The following is a 24,322-nucleotide window of genomic DNA, read 5'->3' as shown; positions in this document are numbered from 1 at the left end:
ACAAAATGCTAACAATGACCACTGCATTCAGTGTTTACTATGAACTAGGCACTGTGTTAAAGAGTCATCTGGGGAATTTTTAAAAACACCCATGTCCAGGCTTTACCCCAAACCGACTCCAGATGAACCTCTGGGGGGTGGGGCCCCGGCAAATATAATTTTAGGAGTTCTCCAGGTGATTCTCATGTGGTGCCAAGGCCGAGAGCCCCTGGTTTCAGAAGCTGCCGCCCAGAGGGCACCATGCTTCAGGGGTGGGATCCTCAGACTAGCCTGTCAGCGCTCACCACCCAGCACAGCTGCAGCCTGAAGGCCCGGAAATGGGGCAGACGGTCTGATGGGACCTCTGGATATGTGCGGCACACGTGCTGCTCTGGCTAGCTGGGACCCAAAATTCGGGTCCCTGGGTCGGTGGGACACAGAGAGGAAGGCATTTAGGTTACCCAGAGATGCATTTTGGAATAAATGTGCTCAGGTCCACAGGTAAGGAGCCTGAAAGAAGTTAGTTAGAAAAGAATTTGGTTCATACTGAATGGTTTTTCATTCCCTGAAAAATGCCCTGCCTGTTTGTGCTTCTGGGCCTTTGTACGTGCTGATCTCTCAGGCTAGACGGCATCCCCTCACCCTTCTATCCTTCTCCAGGCAAACTCCTACTCGTCCTTCAGATCTCAGTTTAGTTATCACTGCCTCTGGGGAACCTTCCTCCTTCTTCCCAGCAGGTGAGGAGCTCTGTCCCACCCATGTGCTCCCACAACACCCAGGGTTGGCACTGGCCCTCTGCTTGTCATCTTGCCCTAGACAAGGGGCGCTGTCTGTCTTGTCCACCATCGAATCCCCAGGGCCAGCACAGTTTCTGACATAAAACATCTGAGTATTTTCTAGGTAAATGAACAGGAGTGGGGGCTGCCATCTGCAGTGAGAGCCAGTCAGGAGTTGGCCGAATAACAGCGGCTGTTCTCAGAACAGTCGGAGCTTGGGGGCATGTTGGAGTGAGGCGCACCTGCAGGGAGATGTTGGCCTGGGGCCGGACCTTGGCAGAGGCTAGTTCCACGTAGGAGTCTTTGCCCACAAAGTTGACGGTGATGAGCTTCTCGCACCTCGGGCCGGCGAAGCCCGGGGGGCAGCGACAGGTCGGCTCCTGCTGCACCACGATGCACTGGGCCCCATTCTGGCACTCGTACTGGTCACAGGGACTGGTCTGAAGCAGGACCATGGGTGGGGGCTGCTCACAGAGGAGCCCGCTGGGAGGAGGGGAGAGAGGATGGGGGAGGGGTGAGAGGAGGACAGTGAGAGGAGACAGTCATAGTTATTTGGGCCAAAGAGCCACTGGCAGAGAGAGGGAAGAAAGATGGGAACTGGGACTTGTTCCAGCCCTCCCACCAACTGGGGCAAGCCCTTTTCCTTCTCTAAGCCCCCACTTCCCCATTTTTACAATAATGGGGTTGGATGAGTGCTGGTCCCCACATTTTAGTGTCATCAGAATCATCTGGGATAAATTTGTTAAAAGCACAGCTTTTCATCCATCCACAGACGAATGGACAAACAAAATGTGGTATATGCATACAATAGAATATTATTCAGCCTTGAAAAAAGACATTCTGATACCTGTTACAAGGTGGATGAACCTTGAGGACCTTATGCTAAGTGAAATAAAGCAGTCACAAAAATGCAAATACTATATGGTTCCACTTACATGAGGTACTTAAGAGTGGTCAAGTTTATGGGGTCAGAAAGTAGAATGGTGGTTACCAGGGGCCGTAGGGAGGGGGAATGGGAAGTTAGTGTTTAATGGGTACAGAGTTTCAGTTTTGCAAGATTAAAGAAGTTCTGGAGATGGATGGTGGTGTTGGCTGTACTTAAGGCCAAAGAGCCATACACTTAAACATGGTTAGATGGTAAATTTTACCTTATATATATCTTACCACAATTTAAAAACATTAAAAGAAAGTGCAGATTCCTAGCCCCTCTCCTCCTGCCCCATTCTAATTGAGTAGCTCTGGGGTGGGGCTCAGGAATTTCCATAAGCCTCATGTAGATGGTCTCAGGCTTTGGAAAAACTGGGCTTCTTCATGATTCCTTCTCAGAGTCTGGGACCAAGGGTCATTTGCATAGTTGGGTTTATGCCATGCAGCGAGTACTAATGTACACGGAACTGTCCCCAATCCGCCCTCCACCCCCCACCTTCAGTCTGGTCCCCGCCTCCCCTCCAGTGCCCCCTGAACCTTTCCCTTCCAGTCAGTGTGGGTGCTAGGGCTGGAACCCAGCCTCTCCTTCCACATACCCCACAGACCTCTCCTGACCACTTGGCCAGTGCCTCCCATTTCCTCTTTCTCTTCCGGCTTCACTGATTCCAGTGATTAACCCCAAGCTCTCCTGTTTACCTCCATTTTCCTACCATTCGGGCACAATGTTTTTGTTCCCCAGCCTAAAAAGAAGATCCCTGCCAGGGTGACCGTGTGACTACCCCCACCTCGTAAGCTGAGCTCCGAGATGGTAGCATCTTCCGTTGGAAGGAACCATGCCCAAGCTTGACATCATGTGAGCTGGATCCTAAGTCCAACTCCCGCCCAGTTGCCCCGGATGGCTCTTCTCTCTGTCTATCACATGGGCTTCACAACATCTGCTCTCAGACATGGAAGGGCTGACCTTCCAAGGAGGCCCAGGAGGCCAGGGGCTGGTGCTGCCTAGGAGTGGGTGTCTCCCCTGCCTGCCTTAGCCCCCCAGTCCCCCAGCCTGCAGGCCCCATCCTGAGGGCCCCGTCCACCATACCTGAAGCCCTGGGGGCAGACGCACGTGTAGCCGTTGACCGCATCCATGCACTGGGCCCCGTGGCGGCAGCTGTGGGCCACGCAATCATCGTTGTCCACCTCGCAGAGCTTCCCGCCGTAGCCGGGGAGACATTCGCACCTGGAACGCAGCAGAGCAAGGCTGTTCTGTGGGCCAGGCTGGCTTCCAGGGGGCCTCCTGTCTTCTCTGTGCACCCATGGTCCTAAGTCCCTCTCACTTCTTGAGGGCTCCCCGGAGCCTGGCCCACGGTCGGCTTCACCAGCCATCCGTGGGCTCTGGGTCCCCCCGCAGGCTGATGTCTGCTTGCGTCATGTGGGGGCTCCTGTGTTAGGAGCCGGCAGCGGCGCTCAGTGAGAAGGGTGGGTGCTGCAGCCCCCCGCCACCTGCTGGCCCAGGTGCACCCAGGTGCACGCATAGCCCAGCAAGAAAGAGACCTGAAGGCACTGCATTACTCGCAGGGACGGAGGCACACACAGGCACACGCGAACACCAACACTTCCGGGCGCTTCTGCCGGCCGCAGGCCAGGAGCCCGCGTACCCCTTCGGGCCCGGCAAGCTGAATTCTACTGGGCGGGGTACAGATGATAACCACAGCCTACGCAGGTCAGAGGAGGAAGGTGGGACAGGTGGCCACGGCGGAGAGGGAAGCGAGACCTCTGAATACACATGGGACGGAGGAGCCTGGCCCGAGAAGCATCAGGACAAAGGGATGGTCCTCCCTGAGCCCTCTCCTTGCTCCTCCCCCTGTAGGAGTGGATAGAGTAGAATCACAAGTGGATCCCGACATTGTTGGGGTTGTGGGCAGAGCATGGTGTGTGCTGTGGATTCATGGCTAGCTAAGATGCTTGGGGCGTGGGGGGTCGCCGGAGGAGGACAAGTTCTAGAATCTGAGGATCCACTGAGCCTGCATTCAGAAACTGAGATCGGCTAAGATCTGACCTGTTCACCTTTACTTATTTGAAGGGTAAATTAGAAGTATGTGATCTACCGCTGCCCCAGAAAGTGCAAACTTTCATGTCATAGCCCACACTCCACCCCAGTTTTTAAAGAGACCTACTGGGCAAGCCTCTTGTGGGGGCATATGCTCAGTATACCCTGTTAGTGTTAAGGCTGGCCCCTGGAGGCATTTGTCTTTGTGTCTCCTGAATTCTAAGAAGTACCTGCAGAACAACTCAAGCTGCATGAGCCTCTCTGAGGCAACAATCGCCACTCAGTCCTTGCAGGGTAAGATCCAGCCTGTTAGGCATGGGGTCAAGATGGCGGAGGAGGTCTCCACGAGGGGATGCCATGCTCCCTCGCAGACAGCATGCAGATCTGGAGGTGAATGTGCTCCCGTCCTTCTTCCTGACAACGCTACAGCCCTCTTCACACCTGTGCTCCTCCAACAAAGCCCCCGGGGGATCCTGTTAAAATGCCGCTTCTGAGCAGGGAGTCTGGGTGGCGCCTGGGAATCCGCACTCCCCACAAGCTCTCCTGGGATGCGGCTGCCGCTGGGTCCTGCACCTCGCTTCCCTTAGCAAGGATCTAGGCACCATTTCTTTATCTGCTAAAGAGAAGCATCTGGGGGTATCACCTGCATTTCCTAAGTTCTCAAATGTTTTCCCCTTGCCTTTCTTCTAAAGTGTAAGGCTTAGATGATTTTGTTATGTATAGGACTTTGATTCTGAACAAGGGGGCATAACCAAGTGACGTCCTTGATCCCAGGAGTCTCCGGATTTAGCTAATAAATCAGCCAGGCCTGGACTGACTCGCAGCCCCAGCTGTTTCTGCGTGTGAGTACACGGGTGGCTTGCTTCACCTCGTGGCACCTCAGCCCCTGCCTAGCAAGCGGATAGTTGTTTTACAGCCTAAGACTGCAGAGTGTGACGGGAGATAGGCCACTGCGCCTGATGCACAGGAAGTCCTCCGCGCGCGGTAATCATCGTGATCTGTGTTTCTGTCATTGTGACTCCCAGTGTTCACAGGCAGTCTGCTTCATTATTTTCTGGGTTTTGGTACATTATGATTGGTACATTATGATTATGTGTTTATATCACAGATAGTTATATAGTTTTATCTGTTCTGTTGAATCCTCATTAGAACATCATACAAGGAAATCTTCAAGGATAAGCATTTTCAAACTTGGGCAAAGGTTGCATTGGCTGCACGTCTCTTGTTACTGTCCCTGCAGCCTGACTTGGGATATGGGTGAGGAGAGGAGAGGAGAGGAAAGGGAGGGAAGGGGAGGAGGGTTAAGATTAGGAGATGTTGCCCTGGGAGAAGGGGTTTTTGATTTAAATGCATTTTAATAAAATTCACATTACTGAGCTGGCCCGTAGACCTCTTCAAGATGCTAGGATACACTGTGCATAACTGTATCATCTCAGGATTTTGAAAGCTAGACTGGTTTCCTGCTTTTTTCCATATTCTTCCTATTCCGTATTCTATATTCCCCTAGAACTCAAGGGGCCTTGGCCACAGTAGAGTGAGGTTTCTAGGGACAAGTACCAGAGGATCATGATCTCTGGCCCTGCTTATGTCTCTGGTCCCAAGTCCCTAACACCCCAACCCCAGACCTATACCCTGGATGGACCACTTTGGACCAGTTCTCATGCTCACTGTGCTCTGTCAAGCCATTGTCCTCTGAGCTCGAGGAATGCCACTGACCTGCTTTCCAGCTATGGATCTTCTACTATCCTTCACAGCTCAGATGCCTGGTCACCACCGTTGCTCCTCATAGGCACCCCTAGAGCACTCTGCTTGTCAGTCCAGCCTGTTCTACTTTGGGTTCAGGTTTGTTTTATGCATCTCTGCCTCCCCTTGGCCTCTTCCTTCAGTTAAAGAGCAGCCCTGAGTTGAAGCCAAATCCAGGAGTAGGAAAAGTGGGGTTGGGGGGTTGGGAGGCATCCCTCACCCTTACTTACACTCCAGCAGCTCAACTACCTAAGAGCCCACGTGGCACCTCTGAGAGGGGAGCAGAGCAGATAAGGCAGATTTGAATGAGGGTACGGGCATGGAAGGACTGAAGCTTCCTTTGCTGTCAGCAAAACCAGAAGCCCTAACAGGCCTCTAGCATTTTCCCTGGTGATGCTGTAGGTGATGCTCTCAAGCTCTAGGCTTGAGATGTCAAACTAGGAAAGGAAAACACCAGATAAGACATGCTCATGTCACTCTCTCACCTTCACCTATTCTAGACCCTTCTCCTGCTGGTGGCCACCCCTCCCCCCAGCTCATTCAATCCCACCCATCTCAGCTCACCTCCTAACGTTTGTGAGGACTTCCCTTTGCTTTAGCAGGTTCTCCTCTCCCCTCAGCTCCCCATCAACACTCAGAGCCAGAATCAAGGGCCCCAGAAATGCCTTCTTTCTACACATTTGTTTTGTGTCAAATTTTCCTCCCTCAGGTCCATGGAAAGGGCCTCAAGAGGGAGGGAATCAGAAACCTCTTGCAATACCCACAGCACTTATCACAGTGAGAATTTGAGGACTGAAGATTCGGCTCACTAAGGGACAACAACTAGAACCCATAATTCTTAGATTCTAGGATCATTAAGAGTTCTCTAGTTCTTAGGTCTTGGAGATTTATGAATCAAAGAGTCCACAGTTCCCAAGTCCCTAAGATTCTGTGATTTTATGATGTCATTAGCCTCAGGATTTCTAAAATCCTGGGTTTCCACGAAGTGCTAAGCTTTGCAGCATAGCATCATAGTCTCAAAAACCCTCCTCCGAGTCTGGGAACTCTCTGCCTTATGACGAAAGCTGGACAGACTCAAACTGATGACAGATCTAGAGCCATCTAGACCCAGAGCTCCAGAGGCTGGAGATGCTACTGGATGAAAGTCTGGTCAGGATTCTTTTTAAAGACTTGTCAGCATAGGCATGGAGCTCCAGACCCACATGCCTCATCTTTAGGGGTGACTCTGTGGAGTCACTTCAGATACCTTTGCTGAAGGCTCATCTGGGGTGCCCCCAGCTGCTCTGGTCTGCATGCTCCCCCAGATTCTCTGGTGCTAGAGGCTCCCACCCCCCCCTTCAGTGTTAGACAGAGCCTGTTGGGGACAAGGGGAGACAACTGTGTGTGCAAGGCAGCTTTGGGAGAGTGTTTAGGGGAGACTATTCTTGGCCCTAGGGTTCTGGGATGTCCCTACTGATGTCAGACGACCCCAGACTCAAGGATCTCAGGGTTTTCTCCAGAAGAGGCAATGGTACATGTTTTCATGAAGGAGGGGTGGGGTAGGAAGTAGGGACAGAGCCCGGGAGTGATTTCCCAGGGGGTGTCATTTGATTCTCAGGCTCTGGAACTGGTGCTTTCTCCTGAGGCAGACTCTCCTTCCACCCTTAGAATTGCTCCTGTGCTCCCTGAGCTCCTGTGGGCTCTGCTGCTCACCAAGGAGACAGCTCCATCAGTGGCCATGGCTGCTGAACCCAGTCAGTGCTCCCTCTCCCCTCCCTGGCCCCCCAACATACACAGGTGCATAAGCTGGCAAACTCGCTGGAGCCACAGAGGGCAGAACGCTGTGAAGGATGCACACAAGGAAGGTGACCAAATACCCTTCAGACTCAGTTTCTTCAGGGGGATTGTTCTACTATACTAGCTCTGGAAAGGAAAGCTATACTGGGGTTGGAGGGGGTGGGGTGGGGAGAGAGGAAAGAGGGGGAGCAGGAGGTGAAGGAGAGGGGTAAGGGAAAGAGAGGATATCTTTATCTTCATCTGTCTGTCTGTCTATAGACACACAGAGAGAAAGGGACAGACTTACAAAGAGAGAGAACCACAAAGGGACAGAGACAGAGGCACATGCATAGGGAAACGAAGAGACTGAAAGAATTAGACCATGACCAGTCAGAGACACAGAGGAGCACATGGTAATGAACAAGTAACAGGCAGAGAGAGATCGGGAGAGGGAGAGAATGGAGAGGGCCCCATTGGAGGCAGAGACCTCAGGACCCTATGCTGCTGGGGACCCAAAGCCAAGCCTCACCTGAATCCTTTGTCCAGGGAGATGCACTTGGCCTCATGCTGACAGAGGTTCATCCCGGGCAGGCAGTGGTCAATCACCTCGTCGCACAGCTCACCTGTGGGGGTGGGTAGAAAGGTCAGGTGCCCGGGAGACCCTGGCTAGCAGGTCAGATCCATTGAGCCCTGTCATCCAGGAGGTCATGGATCTCAGGCGTCCTGCACTCACTCTCTCGGTGTATTCTTTCTCCTGTACCTCTGCCTCGGTCTCCCTAGCAGTGGCACTGGGAAGACTCTAGCATTTCCCCTGGACACTGTCCTAGCACCAACCTTTGGTTGTTTCACTTGATTGTTCAGGGGCTGCTGCAGCTGAAACCATAGGACGCTAGCCCCTGACCTCGGGCTATGCTTAATTGTTTTTTTTCATTCCACATCCTTGTGTGGTAGATACCATGACAGGTACTAGGGACACAACAGTGACCCGGTCTTGTCCTCCCCATGGCCTGGGGGGGCAGATCTACAAATTAGTAGGTGACTGTAACATAGAGATGTGTGACCACAGACGTAAACTCCGTGGAAACCCAGAGGCTTCCTGGAAGAGCAGACATGGCTTAGCATAGTCCACCTGCTGTAGATAAGTAAGCCCCCTGGATTTTCTCAGAGAAGAAACTACGAAAGGAATTTTGGAGTTTAGGTCTCTGAATACACTCCCTTTGAAATTCATCGTGCCAAGGAATGCCTAATGGGTCATAAATACCCAGGGATGGCACTTCCATAATAAGCTCCCAAGGCTCACACCATCTGAGATGTATTCTGGGAATGTGGAGCTGAGTGACACAGGACAGCAGCGGGGAGGGCAGTGGCAGAAGCACCCCTGAGCTTTGGGTTCCCTTAAATTCCACGTGGTCAAGCCAGGTGGAGAGTGATCTAAGAGAGGAAAACTTCACCCATGGAATTTCTCTCAGAGGTGGGGGTGGGAACACGGACAGAGAAGGCTGCTGGGACAGGGCAGAGGAAGGTCCTGAGGGTGGCTGGGGAGGAAATGGATGACAAAAGCAGCCCCAGAGTCTGTTCTGTGCTGTGAAAGGGGCAAGCTGACCCCTACCCTATCCTCATTTTGCCAGCCACTCAAGACCACAGAGGGCACTGTGTTCTTTATAAGCCGTTTCCTCTTCCTCACTTCCTGGAGAGGCCCAGAGAGGCAGACAAGCTTCTGTGTGGGACTAGCATTTTCTGGGACAGAGAAAACCATGACATCCCATCCGCAGGTAGAGATGCACTTCAGTTAACTGCAGACACAGGCCATGCTATTCAACTGGGGCAGGAAGCCACCTCAGTGTCTCCTCAGCCCCCATTCCACTGCCCATTTGCCTACCATAAATTCAGTTCATGCCCTTCCTTTGCCCCAAAGCCTATTTTGAGTCCTTTTGCCTTCTTTTTTTAACTGCTGGGATTTTTACTGTCCCTCTTCTGGTACTGAGCAGATTTTTCTGGGCCAACGATTTAACCCTATATGACAACTCCTCTCATCTAGGTAGACCAGATGCCCCTTGAGAGCCTACTTTTAGACTTTTTGGTAGACTTTTTGGTATCCCTAGTAGCTAATTTAGTGGTCTGTATACAGTAGATGCATAGTAAGTGCTGCCTCTTGCTAACTTAACTCTTGGCTACAACTCCTCTCTGGGAAGGTGGAAGATGTAGAGGAGTAGACCATCAGGCCATCCCTGCACTTTGCTCCAACATAAAGCCTTCCCTGGGACTCCAGGAGGCTGAGGACTAGCAGGTGGTTTTCTCATTTGGCCTTGGCGTACTCTACCACAGTCCCAAGAGTGTGCTTGGGGAATACCTGGCTATCGGGCCAGGGGTCTGCATAAGGCACAGGGTCCTGAGGGACAATGGGGGCTATTGGGCTTCCTTCTCTATAGGCCTCAGGACTGCCTCTAATCATCGTCTGTGTATTCCCATCTCCTACCTCATTCCTGATGTCAAGCCAGGTGCCAATAGGGTAGAGCATAGCAGTCCCTGGGGTGCCTGGTCCTTGTTTTCATCCTTGCCTTAGGTTGCTGTTTCCTAAAATGTGTTTCTTGCAACACACAAAGTCTGCATTGGGAAGGAGTTCTGGGGTAGGGTAGGAGGGAAGTTCTGACTTCAAATAAATTTGGGACTTGCTGGGTTAAACAAAGTTAAATAGCATTCTTTCAAGCAAGAATTGTCAGAACCTCTAATAGGCTGCTTTGTATCACGTGGAAGGGAGGTATTATTACATACAGTGCTGCTCCAACTTTTTGCTCCTGGAGGCTTTTCCTCAAAGAACTCACGGAATTTATGGAATTCCATTCTGGGATATGCCACTTCGGGTTGATCCTATAACAAAGGAGGCTGTGCTCATACCACTGGGTGGCATTTTGCTTCATCATCTAGTCTATTTAACTATTCTCATCAGGGGCTGTTAATATAGGAAATAAAGGTGCTGTGTTTTGGGGGTGGGTAGGTAGGATGATTATCCCGAGGAATAACCTGTGGGGAGCTTTCCTTGATTCTCTGGCTGGGTTAGGTTCTTCCTCTGTGATCCCATGACCCCCTGGGGCTTACAGGTGTTATATTCTCTTTCTACTGAATACTGTCTCTCTCTACTTGACAATGAGCTTCTTAGGAGAGGGAACTTTGTCTTGGTCATTTTTGTATCCTCAGCAACTAGCAGAGTGTCGAGAAAGTGTAAATTTCCAGAGAAAGCAGACTAGACCTGAACAAAGCAGAAATGTAATGCAAACATCTCTCGCTGGCCTCAACCACCACTGGGTCTCTGGGGTTCCCAAAGGAGGGGATGGCCATCAGCTAGCGGAGCAGACAGCTGCGAGTGCCCTGGGAACCTGTTTCAAAGCCAGGAGGAGCTAGTGATGTGCAGGGGGGGATTAGGAGGGGCTGACAAGCAGAGAGGCCTCTGGGAAGCCCCTCCTGGCACAGCGCCGGGTTTGGGGGATTCACGTCTGTCCACAGGGGGAGAGGGTGGGGGCCCTGAAAGGAGCTCAGAAAAGAGTAATCTTTAGCGCATGATAGCTGGCCCAGCACCGTGCACAGATGCCAGGGGACCTTACCCGTGTAGTTAGGAGGGCAGACGCACACGTAGTTGTTGATCCCGTCCACACAGGTGGCATTGTTCTCACAGTCGTTGTCCTCACAGTCATCTGGGTTGATTTCACACCGCTGGCCCTCAAAGCCCAGAGGGCAGGAGCAGCTTTGGGGAGACCGTGTAGGGTGGGGAGGAGGGCAGCCAGGGGCCAGGGAGTGGGGTGGGGTTGGAGTGGCAGAAAAGAAGGTTGGGGGGGCATGTAATTAGTCAGGTTTCTCTCCGGATGGAGGTCCGAGGCAGCACCATGTACACGTGAAGCCTTGGGGGCCAGTGCAGGAGGACCCTTAGGGGCCTGGGAGGTCATTTCATCTCACCCGCTGTCTCCGGGCAATACTCCCATCTCCCCCGGCCCTGGATGGCTGCCTGCTCCCGCACCATTCCCCCAGCTGGAAGTGGTTTCCTGGAGAGAGCTTAAATGCCTCCAGCTGTCTTCCTTTGGCTCCTCTGTGGGTAGTGGTTTATAGACAGAGACAAACAGCGTAACAAACATCCCCCTTTGAGTGACTTTCTACTCAAGGGCAGGCTTTCTACCTTGAGCCCGAATAGGACATGGTGGCCAAGATCAGGATCTGCAGCCGAGTATGGGGAATGAATTCTGGGTCTGCTGCTCCCTGGCTATCAGACCTTAGGCAAATGAATTAAATTCTGTGTCTCAGTTTCCACATCTAGTGACTGGGGGAGTATTACTTCCCCGCTGTGGTGGTTGTGGGGAGTAAGGAGATGATACAAGTAAAAGGCTCAGGGGCGCCTGGGTGGCTCAGTCGTTAAGCGTCTGCCTTCAGCTCAGGTCATGATCCCAGGGTCCTGGGATCGAGCCCTGCATCGGGCTCCCTGCTCAGGGGGAAGCCTGCTTCTCCCTCTCCCACTCCCTCTGCTTGTGTTCCCTCTCTCGCTGTGTCTCTCTCTGTCAAATAAATAAATAAAATCTTTATTAAAAAAAAACAAGTAAAAGGCTCAGGAGGGGATCTGGCACATAGAAAATGCTCAGAACATGTTAGCTGCCTTCAGTTCTGGATACCTGGCCTCCTTACTCTTTCTCAGGGATGCCATTGTCCCCTGTATGTACTCCTACTTCTTTTTTTTAAATTTTATTTTATTTTAAAGATTTTATTTATTTATTTGACAGAGAGAGACACAGCGAGAAAGGGAACACAAGCAGGGGGAGTGGGAGAGGGAGAAGCGGGCCTCCCACTGAGCAGGGAGCCCGATGTGAGTCTCCATCCCAGGACCCTGGGATCATGACCTGAGCCGAAGGCAGACGCTTAACCGACTGAGCCACCCAGGCGCCCCTGTACGCCTACTTCTGAGACCCTTCCAGCTTCTGGGGGATAAGTGGATGCGGCAGGAGGATGCCAGCGCTGAGGCTCTCCGGTGAGCTTGGCTTAAAACACTGGATCGCATGATGCAGTCCCTTAACTTGTCTCTGGAGTGCTGCATCTCTTGGATAAAAACCTCCAACCTCCGGCCATCCTCTGCCCAACCTGCAAACTAAGCCGGGACAGAGAAGCTGAGCAGATGAGAAGGGGCATGGGTGGGAGGTGAGTATCTGATTAAATGAGCTGCAGGGAGTTACTCCCTCTGCAGCGCAGCCTCCCGTCAGGGATCTACACCCCATTCATGAACGTCTGTTCCAGCTTCAGACCCAGGATTCCAGGCCTTTCTCTGTTTTAGAGATTGCTCTGATTTGGGATTTAGCTACAAAACTAAACTGATAGGAAGTGGATTTCTAGAATCCTACTTAACTTCCTTTCCTCTACAACCTGAAAACTGTGTCACATTTTCTACAGAAGGCCAGAGGGGTTCTTCAGTCTGAGCTCTTGAGGTGGAGCAAAATGATGCATTCCTTTTTTCTGTGAGGGACTCTGGGCGTTCATGAAAAGCCATTTCCTCAGAATCGGATGGAGGGTAGGCTTTCAAAGGTCTGAAACCATAGTGTTGCCTATTTTCCTGAAATGAGTTACCCTGGCTGTCCCCAGAGCTGTAGAATTGCATGAAAGTGGGATACGGATGGCTGGTGAGGGAACGGGTTGCTCATGCAGTGGACAGAAGGTGGGAAGGAGACTAAAGTCTCCTCTGCCCAAACTGGAAACCTTGGCAGGGGGTTGTCAAGGAGACTCCAAGAGCATCCAGTTAGCTGTGGGGTTGTAGGATGGGTCCCATCTCCCGTCTTGGTCTCCTGCCTGGCCAGCTCTGCTAGTCTTTGCTCTTTTTGTGAGCAGATAATGCATCAAGACTGGAGAAGCATCTGATGAAGAGGCGCGTGATACTTATAGAATTCTGACGTGCAAGAGGTCTTATGGGTTGAACTGCGTCCCCTCAAAAAGATATGTTAACCCCCAGCACCTCAGAGGTGATCTTATTTGGAAATAGGGTCATTGCAGATGTAACTTAAGATGCAGTTATATTGGGGGAGGGTGGGCCCCGGGTCCATTATGATTGCCGTCCTTACAAAAACACAGGCACGAGGAGACAGACACAGGGTGAATGCCACGTGATGATGAAGACAGAGACCACAGTGGGGTGGCTGCAAGCCAAGGAAGGCCCTAAATCGCCAGGCACCAGCAGAAGCTAGGACGGGGCCCTTCCCCTACAGGTTTCAGGGTGGGCATGGCCCTGCTGACACCTTGAGTTTGGACTTCTGGCTTCTAGAAATGTGAGAGAATACATTTGTGTTGTTCCAAGCCAGCCCTGTGTGGTACTTTGTTACAGCAGTCCTAGCAAACAGACACAGGACGGAAAAAGGGAGCAGAGCTTCCCTGACAGGTGTCCCTCGCTTTGCCAACCTATCAGGTACTCACCTAGTGAGGGAGAGTGTTGCTGCTCCTTGGGAGGTCCACACAAACTATGCTATCCCCAGTATGTGGGCCTCATTGCCTTAATCCTCCACCCCATTTCCCTAATCCTGTAGGTCTGGGCCCTTTTCCTCGAAAATGAAATTCTACAAATATTTCCAGTTTATTTGAATCCCCTCAGCAACTGAGGGTGGAAACAGGATCCTTCTGCTCACCTGCAGCTCCAGAGATGGAGAGAGATACCCACAAAGAGGGGCGCGGGGTGCAATGCATAGGGAACCAGAGAGGGGAGAGACAGTCGCCTGCAGGGGGCACTCCTCCCTCTTGCAGACCTCCATGCCTTGGCTGGGAGGGCAGAGCCAGGCTCTGACCCTGGAGGTGTGTTTCCTGGCTGGGGCCACATCGCCACCTCCGTGAGATTTCTGTGTGGTTTCTCCTCGCCCCTGCTCCCAGTGAGAAGGTCAGAGTGGGTGGTTTGGCTGAATTCAGGCAGGAAAACAAAACTTGCCTTGAATTTCACTTTTCACTGGCTTGGCAGGTGGACACAGGGGTAGGCTGGGTTCCCCGGGGAGGAGAACTGGGAGCCCAGAACCTGATTTCTTTCGCAGACCACACAGCCAGAGTGCCTTCAATAGTTGTTTGCAATCTGAGCTCTAACACATCCACACACAGCTTGGCACCGGGCACCCCTCCTCTCCTGCCTGACCCACTCCCTCACTAGGGGTGCTAAAGGAACCACTTCCCACTGGTCTGCTTTTGCCAGGGCCAGGGGCCGGGAAAACTGGGCATCTGAAAGCAGCTGAGAAGGGTGGGAAGTAGGAAGGGGGCCTGGGGTTTGGCAGAGGCCTTGAAAGCCCGCTTTTAGAACAGGGATGGGAAAAACATAAGTGGCTTCTATCCTCTTTTCTTCCTGAGCTCTTAAGGAGGAACAAGGTTGGGTGGGAAGACCCAGGAATGAGCGTCAGGATAGGTGACCCAGAGCAAATCCACCTCTGTGTCTCAGTTTCCTCATCTGTTAAATGGGGCTAGCCCCAGCCTGTAGTGGGTAGGGTCACTGTGAGGGTTTAAATGAGATACTACACGACTAGCTCGTGCCTGGCTCATAATGAACATGTAGTCAATGTCACCTGTTATCACTGTTTTTATCACACAGGAGAGTGGTGGAATTGCCGTGCTGGTGGGGCTCTGAGTCGTCATGCCATCCTTCTCTGACTCTGCCAGCAGCTGTGGCCTCCCTTGGTGCCCTCCTGGCTCTGGAGACAGCCTCCCCGAATTCCCTGTACCAGTGCTTACTAACTGTGTCATGTAGGCAAAGGATTGCTCCTGTGGGTGCCCCGACCTTCTTATTTGTATCGTAGCGATCACAGTAGCTCCCTCAGAGGGTGGAAGAGCCTTCAGATCATCCACACGATGGGCTTGGCACAGTGTGGCCACAAGGTAGGCCCCCGGTGAGCAGCTATGCTTCTTCAGCCTGCCCCAGGAGTCTGCCCAGAAAGCCCTCTGAGGGAGGGAGGAAAGGCCCACGCGTGAGCTGTTACCTGAACCCATCCTTGTGGCTCTCGCTCAGGTGGCAGGTGCCTCCGTGCTGACAGGGGTTCTGGATGCAGGTGTTGATGGGCACAGTGCAGTCTCTGCCCTGAGGAGCAGAAGAGGGAGACGCGCCAGGTTAGGGAGGCTGTCAATGGCAGCCTGGACCAGGATGCCCTTTGGAGCCCCCAGCATCCTCCAGGATGAGGCCGGGCAGATGACCACAAGGAAGCCCTGGGACCAGTCTGCTGTGTGGCTTGGAGGAAGCCAAGGGGGGCCCTTGGAGCGAGTGAGAACTCAGGAGTTTGGGCCCAGCTTCACTAGTTCCCAGAGTTCACATCCTGTTCTCTATCCTGAACTGCAGGGCAAGAGCATGGGCTTTGAATACAGGAAAACCTGGTTTCACAGTCCAGCTTCATCTCTTTCTGGTTGGCTGACCATGACCTGTATAAGCCTTTTAACCTCTCCCAGCCTACCTCTCAGAGCTGTTGGAGAATTAAATGCAGCCTTTCACGTAAGGAAGTACCTAAAGTATATGCCACATCTAGCACGCAGTAGGCACTCTATACGTGTTCCCCGATGACCGTATTCTCAGCCACACGGACGCTTCCATGTAATCCACAACTTGAGACTAGGGCTGAAGTGTGGAGAGCAGACCTTGCCCCTGTAAAGTGACAACCCCCCAGACACCCATCTTCGATTGGTTTGGAAGTGGGCCTGGTTGTTGGTATTGAAAGTTCTGATTCTAATCTCCAGGCCACACTGAGGACTCTGTGACAGGCAGTTGTGGGTGGAGGGGCGTTCCTCTGGAGCACGCCCCTCGGAAGGGGACATTTGAGCCGAGGAGGAGCCAACTGTGCGGTAGGTGGGGAGGAGCGTGCCAGGCAGAAGGACAGTGAGGGCCAGGCACTGAGGAGGGAGGCCAAGGCAGACACCGTGGACATTAAGACCCTGCGTCCTAGGGAGCAGCCCAATGCTTGGCCCTCTGGCTCCAGCTTCTCCTCTGGGACTGATGCCCCAGCGCTGCATCTAAGTCTTGACAAGCAGTCCCCTGGAGGACCTGCGGGGTCTCTGGAGGCATCCGCGGCATTTGTTTCTGGGCTGTGGGCTTGGGGTGGGCACCGTGCCCAGCGGGGGTGATCACGGGAGCCCTCCCACCGCCACGCCACCTGCTCACCATCTGCCTGAGAAAATGCCCTTCCCACCTCTGCTGCTGCCAGTGCCTGTGACTGAGGGGGCTGGGCTCCCCGGCCCCGAGGTCACTACCAAGCGGGCCTCCGACCCTCCTCCTGTCTCCAGCCCTGAAGCCACAGGCGCAGTCCCCAGCAGCCGGGAGGCATGGCCACGTGCGCCTGGCCCTCACGGCTCTCACCGCTAAGGGCCAGACCGGGGTTTCTCGAGGGGGAGAAGGAGAACGCAGTTTTGGGTGGGATCTGGGCTTATCCTAAACCAGAGCGACGCGGGATCCCTTTCGGAGAGTCATTGTGTGCGGTGGAAACTGCAATACTCATTCTCAATTTACTGAACGCATTTCCCATTCCAGGCCTCACACTAAGGGTTTTGTATTCACGATCACATGTAATGTTCACAACAAGCCTGTGAGATTGGTATGATTGTTATTACTGCCATTTTCAGATCGCAAAGGCAGACTGGGAGAGTGAGCTAACGTGTCCCAGACTGCCCTGCAGCAAGTGGGGCGGGGCGGCATCTGCAGCCAGACACCCAGTCAATGGGAAGCCAGCGCCAGGGACTTCTCTGATAATAACCTCCCCTATGGAATGAACCATTAGAAATCACACATGTATATAACAAGCACCTGGCATGTGATGGTAGCCCCAGAAGTAAGAAGTAAGAGCTCTTCAGATGGGGATGACGTCAGGGGTCTGAGGCAGGGCTGGAGCGGGGTGATCCAAAGACTTTTTCAGGCCTTTGGTTGGTACAGAATTGTTCAGGAGTGTGTGTGTATGTGTGTGACTGTGTGTTAGATGGATGAGCCGTGAAGAGCAGCACAAGAGAACCTGGATCAAGGTCAAGGCAGGGCCTTCCTAGTCCCTGCCTGGGCCAGTCTGTCTGCTCTGGGGAACTCTCAAGTATCAGGGACTCCAGGTGGGATCTTCCCTTGGGGGTGGGATGGGGGTGATGTGGAGCTGGTGATGTTTCCTCCAGTCCCTTACGCTGAGCTCAGAAATCCAGGAGGCTGACCCTAGCTCTTGATGATGTGCTAATTGGGCCTGGAGGTGGGGTTTCTGTCACTTACATGTCCTTGAGAAATAATCACCATTGTCAATGCCTGGCTAATTAGCTCAGTTCAACTCTCTTCAGCCTCACTTTGCTCAGATCTACTAGATTTATAATGCTCCTTGGTCTCCCACCGCTGTGTGTGTGTGTGTGTGTGTGTGTGTGAGAGAGAGAGAGAGAGAGAGAGAGGGAGAACAGACATCATGGCTGGGGCTTCTGGCTTCTTTTAAAGGAGTTTGGGAGTAGCTATCCCCATTGGAACCCTCTCTCTGAGGTGGGGCCGGGAGGGCTGCTCCAGGACCTTGCTACTCAAACTACAGTCCTTGGGCTAGAAGCAATGGCATTCCCTGAGATCTTGGTCAAAATGCACAAACTTGGGCCTGACCTCAGATCTAATGGGTCAGAACCTGCATTTAAGATCTCCAGGTGGAGTACACATTACAGTGTGAGGAGCGCTGTGTTGGGACATTGAACAGAGGCACATGAAGCTAAATGGCTGAAACAGAATGAGCCCAAACATACATTTTGTTTCCGCCAGTGTTAGAATAGCTGTAAACCAGTTCTCTCTGTGAAGTGTCTACTGGATCCTGGCTCTGAGGCAGGCCAAGTGCATACATGACCCTATCAATCCTTGTAGGAGCTCTGCCTCCATGTGCAGGTGGGGGAGGGGACGTGAGGCTCAGATGGAATTAGTTACTCGTGGCGGACTGAGTGGATAGACTTTCCTGCAAGGGAGAGGCGGGCTCTGGGTTTAGCTCACGTGCTTCCTAGGTGTGGGAGCTTGGGTAAGTTATCTGATCCTTTTGAACCTCAGTTTCTACAACTACCAAAAGAGGATAACAAAACCTATTTCAGAGGATAAAAGAGAGTGTGATGTGCTTAAATTGCTTCACAAAGGCCTGGCATTACAGATGAACAGCAGCTGTCACTAAACATTATGCAGTGGGGGGCCATGCTTTTTTGGTTAATATTGCGGCTTCCCACGTTCACTCAGATAGTCAATGGAAAAACTGAGATATCGGGAAATAACTAGGTAAGTGTCAGAACGTTGAGCATGGTTTTGTGGGTATCTGCTGATTGTTGTCAACTTAGCAACTCACCCAGAACTACTACTTCAGTCACTGCTCGGGTGGGCTCCGACCCCAGAAGAAGGGAGAGCAGGGGGAACAAACACAGGGCAGGGGTAGGATGCAACCCATGGTGAAGGGACCCCTCTGGTTCTACCTGCTGCATTTTGAAGTCAAGGAACCTGAGGTGGGGAGGAGAGTAGGAGCTGTTCCAGGTCATACAGTCTGGTAGGGACAAGCTCCGGGGGTCCTGCTTGGTGTTCCTTCCACCAGCACACCCTACTTTTCCCTGTTCTGGAGACTCTGACAGGTCCCAAATGGCCAGGGACTTATGGTGCTTGACAGTGGGCCATGAATGCAGTGGTCAAGAGCATGGGTTCTGGAATCAATTGGTTCTGAGCTCTGAATCCCAACTGTCTCACCTACTATCCCAGTTTCCTAAACTGGAAAATGGACCTGGCCTCCTAGGGCTTTGAGGAGGGGTATGCGAGATAATGCCTGTACCTTGTTTAGTATGCTGTCGGTATGCAGTAGGCACTCACTAAATGCTGGCCGCTCATATTCCTGGTGGTGTGATAGTCATCACCATCATCACCATCATGTACCGTCCCACCACTATCCTCCTCCCCCTTGTACCCCAGACCTGTGTGACCCCAGCAGTTTCCTAAAGGTCCAAATCCTTGCTCAGATTCTTCCACAAGACATTCAGACTCTTACGAGCGAAGTCCAAACAAGCGGCATTACCCCATAAGAGCCTGTGGTTGCACTCTTTGCTCTGACACACACGGCCAGGCCAGTTTCGCAAGTGTGGCAGAAGTGTGGCAGGAAGCAGCTGGGCCTTCAAACCGAGCTCCAGTACTTTCAGACTCAGGCTGATTTGACAGAGAAGGGAGCGAGACTCAGAATGTGAAGTGGTCTTATCTTTCAAAGAGGGACGAAACCGTCCACCTCAAAGGCGATTATAAAACTCAGAGGAGGGAATAAATACAAACGTCCAGCTGGGTGTCTGGCACACAGTCAGTGCATAAAAAGCTAACTATACAGGTATGGAACTGGGCGTGTCATGTACATGTCTCCTTTCTAGGAGAGCAACTGATGGTCTCCGGCCATTCAGTGTCACGGACTGAGAACCCCAGGTGAAACCAGCCAGTGAGGGGGAAGTAAAAGGTAGCAACGTGCCGGCTTACTGAATGCACACTGAAGGACCCTCCTAGGTGCACTGCCGATGTCCCTGTGATGGTCACAGCACACCTGTGAGATGGGCCCTGGGGTGTCAATGGAAGGCTGAGGTGAGGCCGCTGGCCGTCACCACACAGCAAAGCTGGAGTTCACACTTGCCCTCTGTGTAATTCCACAGCCTGTTTCCTCCACCGAATTAATACAAGGGAGTGTGAGGACCTAGGCCCGAGTATGTCATCTTAATTTCTCTACTTCTCTGCAGTGTCTGTATATGCACTCATAGGATGGGGCAAGGCTGGCTGGCTGGCTGGCTACCAAGAGCCTCCTCTGGCTCTCCTCGGCCAGGCCCATAGGTGGCACTCTGACACTGTCTGCTGGAGGCACAGCGAGTGCGTTCCCCAGAGTTGAGTCTGCCCCTCAAGCTGGTCACTATACTTACAAATGCTCCAGGGGACAGGAGACCCAGAGATGACAGCTCCCTCCCAGTCTGCCACACAATAGGCATGGGTGTTAAGATGGCCTTTGGGGTGGTCTTGGAACTCCTGGCTTGCCCACTCCATTTGGATGGGCGCCCTGGGGAGGTGGGAAGCTGGGAAGGTCCTGGGGAAGGGGATTCAGCCACAGCTTTGCTGACCCCAGTGAGACACAGTGAGGGGCTCGGCTATCCAGGGGAAAAACCAGGAACTTTGGAATCATATAGTGCTAGGTCCTATCCCAACCCTACTGCTTATGAGCTTTGGGACATTGAGTCAAGCCCTTTCACCAACCCGAGGTGCAGTTTCCACATCTGTAGATGGGAAATAATGAGCCTTCCTCATAGGGCGTGTTTAAAAAGGAAAGGTGGCTAAAATGCTAAGCAGACTGCTGGCCATGTAGTCCATACTCTATATAGATGTTAGTAGGGAGGCAGGATAACATGATCTAGATAGGGCTGGGTGAGAAGAAAGGAGGAAAAGTTGTTCTGGAATTAGCCTGGATTTCTGGGAAGGATGCCCAGGAAAAATGGCATCTCCATCCCCTTACGGGCTGACCCAAGCCTTTCAACAGTGTGCTGGCTTGGCAGCCAGCCCCCAGGCTTTTCAATTTGCCATCCCTGTATCCTTCTCGAACTGGAGCCAGTGCTTCCAGCCCTGGCCACCCTGAGGGTGGAGCTGGGGATGTGGAGGGGAGGGTCTGGAAATGCCCTTGAAGGGAAGCCAGGATAGTGAGTTCCAACTCTGCTTGGAAGCATGTGAACTATCTGAGACTTAGTGTCCCCATGTTTAGCAAGGACCATACAAATATTACATTTCCTCCTTATCTCTGAGTGTCACTGTTGAGACTGTAGGGGTTCTCTGTGTTTTGCACGACTGGGTAGCAGTAGAATAGGAGTGTTACTGGCAAAGACGTCTCTGGAGTGACCTGTGAAATAGAGTTCTCCAGGCCGCCCTTGGAGAAGGGAGGGTCAGCAGGGCACAGGGCCGCTCCTGGGGCCATGAATGGTGGGGATGAGGCTTCCCGTCTTACCTTGTAGCCATAGGGGCAGGTGCAGCGGTAGAGCTCCACGGGATCCTGGCTGCAAGTCCCGTTGTTCTTGCACGGGCTGGAGAGGCAGGCGTTGCACTTGGCCACAAGGTTGATGTCCACTGGCCCTGGGCAGCAAAACCAGATTGTTGGTAGCAGGTCGAGGTCCCCGCTTCTTCCCTTCCCCTCCTCTCTGGCCCCATCCTCAGCCAGCCGCCAGCTCCTCTCCATCTCCGCACACACAGGGCAATTGGCCCTCCCCAGCCAGCACCATCCAGTCTAGCTAGAGTCCCATTAATGCAGCCGTTGTCCAGTGAGGAAAAAAATCACAGTGGGACATCATTCAGAAGCACTTCTGCAGTCAAATCAATTACTGTAATTAGCCTGATCCGATTTTGGAGCTAATCTACAAACAAGGCACCATAATTAGAAGCCCCTTGTGTATCTTTTTATGTTCTGGGAGCTCTGGGCCCAGCCTCCATTCGGACCTCCCATTCCTCTGCCCCCAAACACCCCTCCCCATGGAATAGTTCAGGCTAGGCTAAGTAGGGCACGGTGCCTGGGCCAAAGGAAGGTTCCTCCTCATGGAACCCTTGAATTGGCAGGAGGAAGGAAGAAGTGATGCCGAAAGACACAGCAATGAGGTCAACGATGGATGGCAAACTGTGCTCAGGCACACGTTGCGTCTATGACAATTCCAACCGTGTCCTGTTCTCTTCAGCTGTAAAGGTTGGAGGGGTGGCCGTCATGGTCCCTGCACAGAGCTTTGGAGATTGGGTTGAGATTAACCCCAGGGGGAGTCTGCCAATTTGTGGGTAGGGGGAACAGAAAGAACGGCCCGATTGAGAGTCTCTACTAGCTGGCTCAACCCCCAGCTTCACATTAGAAAAGGGACACTATCTGTCCTGGTTTGCCAGGATTCCCAGGATGCAGAACTTCCAGTGCAGAAACCAGAAGGTCCCAGCCAAACCGGGATGAATTGGTCACCTCATGGTAGAACCAGCCAAGGTGCTTTTAAATATCCCCAGCACACCCAGGCTGTACCCCACACTGATTTAATCTAAAACCTAGAGTGTGGGGCCCAGGCACCAGTAAAAAGCTCCTCAAGTGATTCCAAAATGTACAGCTAAGATTGAGAACCACTATTTTAGAGTGAGCTGGGCCTCTTTAGCATCAATCAAGTCAGATGTTTTGGAAGCAGGAGGAGGAAAATGAAAAATTGGCTTAAAACCAGTGGAATGTTTTCCTGCTTTAAGCAAAACTGTGAGACACATGAAGTTTATAGGGTAATCAAACTATATATGTAAATCAACTCAAGGCTCTAAGAGATGAGCAAAGGACGTTAACAAATACATAATACAAATTGAAAGTACATTTTTGAAAAAAAAATCAGTTATCAAAGAAAAGACAAAATAGGAGATATAATTTTTTTAAACCTTTCTAATTAGCAATGAGATGATATGAGATAAAATAATGCAAAAGCCTGATGAAAAATGTGCTCAAACGGTGCTATTGGGGGCATAAAGTGGTTTACAACCCTTTTTGGAAACCAGTTGGCAATATGTGTGAAGACCTTAAAGATGATCACATACTTTGCCTCAGTAGTTTCTCTTCTCTGAATCTTATCTGAGGATATAATTTTATTTTTTTAGAGTAGGGAGAAAGGGCAGGGAGGGGCAGAGGGAGAGGGAAAGAATCCCAAGCAGACTGTGCGGAGTGTGGATCCCGAGGTAGGGCTCGATCTCACGACCCTGAGCCGAAATCAAGAGTTGGACACTGAACCCACTGAGCCACCCAGGTGCCCCTAAGCATATAATTTTAAATAGAGAAAGAACTTTTATGCATCAGTGGTAGAAAACAATTGGAAATACCCAGTGAATACTAAAGGTTCAGAACCAGGAACTGGTTAAAGAAGTTATGGCCGAATATGACAGCCTGGTGGGCAAGAGTATACTCTGGAATCAGAAAGACCTGGGAGCCTCCTAAGAGAAGTCTTGAGAAGTCAGTTAACCTTGGTAAGCCTCAGCTTTCTTGTTTTTAAAAATAAGGGTAATACTGAAGTCTGCTGAGAGTGTCGGGGAATTAAATTAATACTTGGAAAGTGAGAATTAAATGAAATAACACACAAAGTGCTTAACACCATGCCCAGCACAGAAGAACGCAGTAGCAGTTTGTTTATCATAATGACGTAGTCGATTAAAATCTCATGTACCAAAAGCTTGCTGTAGTAAAAATGGGAAAATGCGTATGCTTTAAGAATGTTGAGTAAAGAAACACAGGCTAACGATTTTTCTCTATGCAAAACTACGTAGAGAAAGAAGTCAGGGAGGAACACATTAGAGATGCCAGCAGAGGGACTTTGAGGAGAGAAGACAAAGCATCTGAGTCTCTCCGTGTGGCCCACGGAAGAGATGGGGCAATGGTTGCAGACGTCACATCTGTTGAGATGCCCAGCTCCGACGGGCTGTCGGAGACAGAGCAGACCCCTGGAAGCGCAGGGCAGGGTCAGCAGGTACCTTTGCACTGGAATCGGTGGGTGGGGGTGGTGAGCAGGAGTCTGTCGGCCATGGGCTCGGGGCTACTGCAGCGGGCGATGCCAGGCTCCTTGTACCCCGCCTTCACCCACTCCGACAGCCAGCGCAGACTGCAGTCACAGTGGAGTGGATTGGTTCCCAGCGCCCTAGAAGGCAGAGCAGGAAGTCAGGGCCCCCTGCTCAGCTTGGCCCAGAGGCTTCGTGGAAAAATAGAATCTTCAGACTCTGGCTAGATTAGGGGTGTCTGACTGGAGGCTCAATGGAGAAGTAGTTTCCACCGGGTTAGTTTCCACCAGACTCCAGATAGTACTTCCAATCCCTCCAGATGTTTCCACCCCACCTAAGGCCCTCCTACCTCCGAGGTTTTGCTCGCACCTACCCTGCTAAGATTCAGTCCTCAACTCAACCCCAATCCTAGCCCTTCCAGGATGCTTTGGAACCTTTGGCCATCTGACTATCTGACTCTGTTGCCCTACTGAAGGGTCCATCGAAGGATGTACTCTGCAGAGAAGGTGTTGATACACGGCAACCTAGGGAGAAGCTTCCGACCATGGAAAGGGCTCAGAGCATGACACCCCTAGATATGCTGTGTTGGCATATTGATGATTTTGAGCTAAAGGTACCAGAGAAATGGCA

General features: G+C 52.0%; 1 protein-coding gene across 2 annotated transcripts in view; it reads right to left on the bottom strand.

Annotated features, from left to right (window-relative positions):
- The window catches only part of SLIT3 (slit guidance ligand 3), a 592,885-nt gene that overhangs the window by 14,696 nt on the left and 553,867 nt on the right, over nt 1-24,322 (bottom strand). Inside the window, exons 25-31 of one of the 2 annotated variants that reach the window (XM_021695640.2) lie at nt 23,669-23,832; nt 21,156-21,280; nt 15,177-15,274; nt 10,812-10,951; nt 7,742-7,835; nt 2,767-2,904; nt 998-1,238 (exon numbers count right to left, since the gene is read on the bottom strand). In XM_021695640.2, coding sequence (XP_021551315.2) covers nt 998-1,238; nt 2,767-2,904; nt 7,742-7,835; nt 10,812-10,951; nt 15,177-15,274; nt 21,156-21,280; nt 23,669-23,832 — 1,000 coding nt within the window. Of the gene's footprint in view, nt 1-997; nt 1,239-2,766; nt 2,905-7,741; nt 7,836-10,811; nt 10,952-15,176; nt 15,275-21,155; nt 21,304-23,668; nt 23,833-24,322 lie in introns of both variants that reach the window. The other variant, XM_044917114.1, reaches the window with a different exon arrangement.

This window comes from Neomonachus schauinslandi, chromosome 7 (assembly GCF_002201575.2).
Source record: "Neomonachus schauinslandi chromosome 7, ASM220157v2, whole genome shotgun sequence".
NCBI classification, from domain to species: domain Eukaryota; kingdom Metazoa; phylum Chordata; class Mammalia; order Carnivora; family Phocidae; genus Neomonachus; species Neomonachus schauinslandi.
Note: the sequence above shows the minus strand (reverse complement) of the source record. Positions and strands in the feature narration are given on the sequence as shown.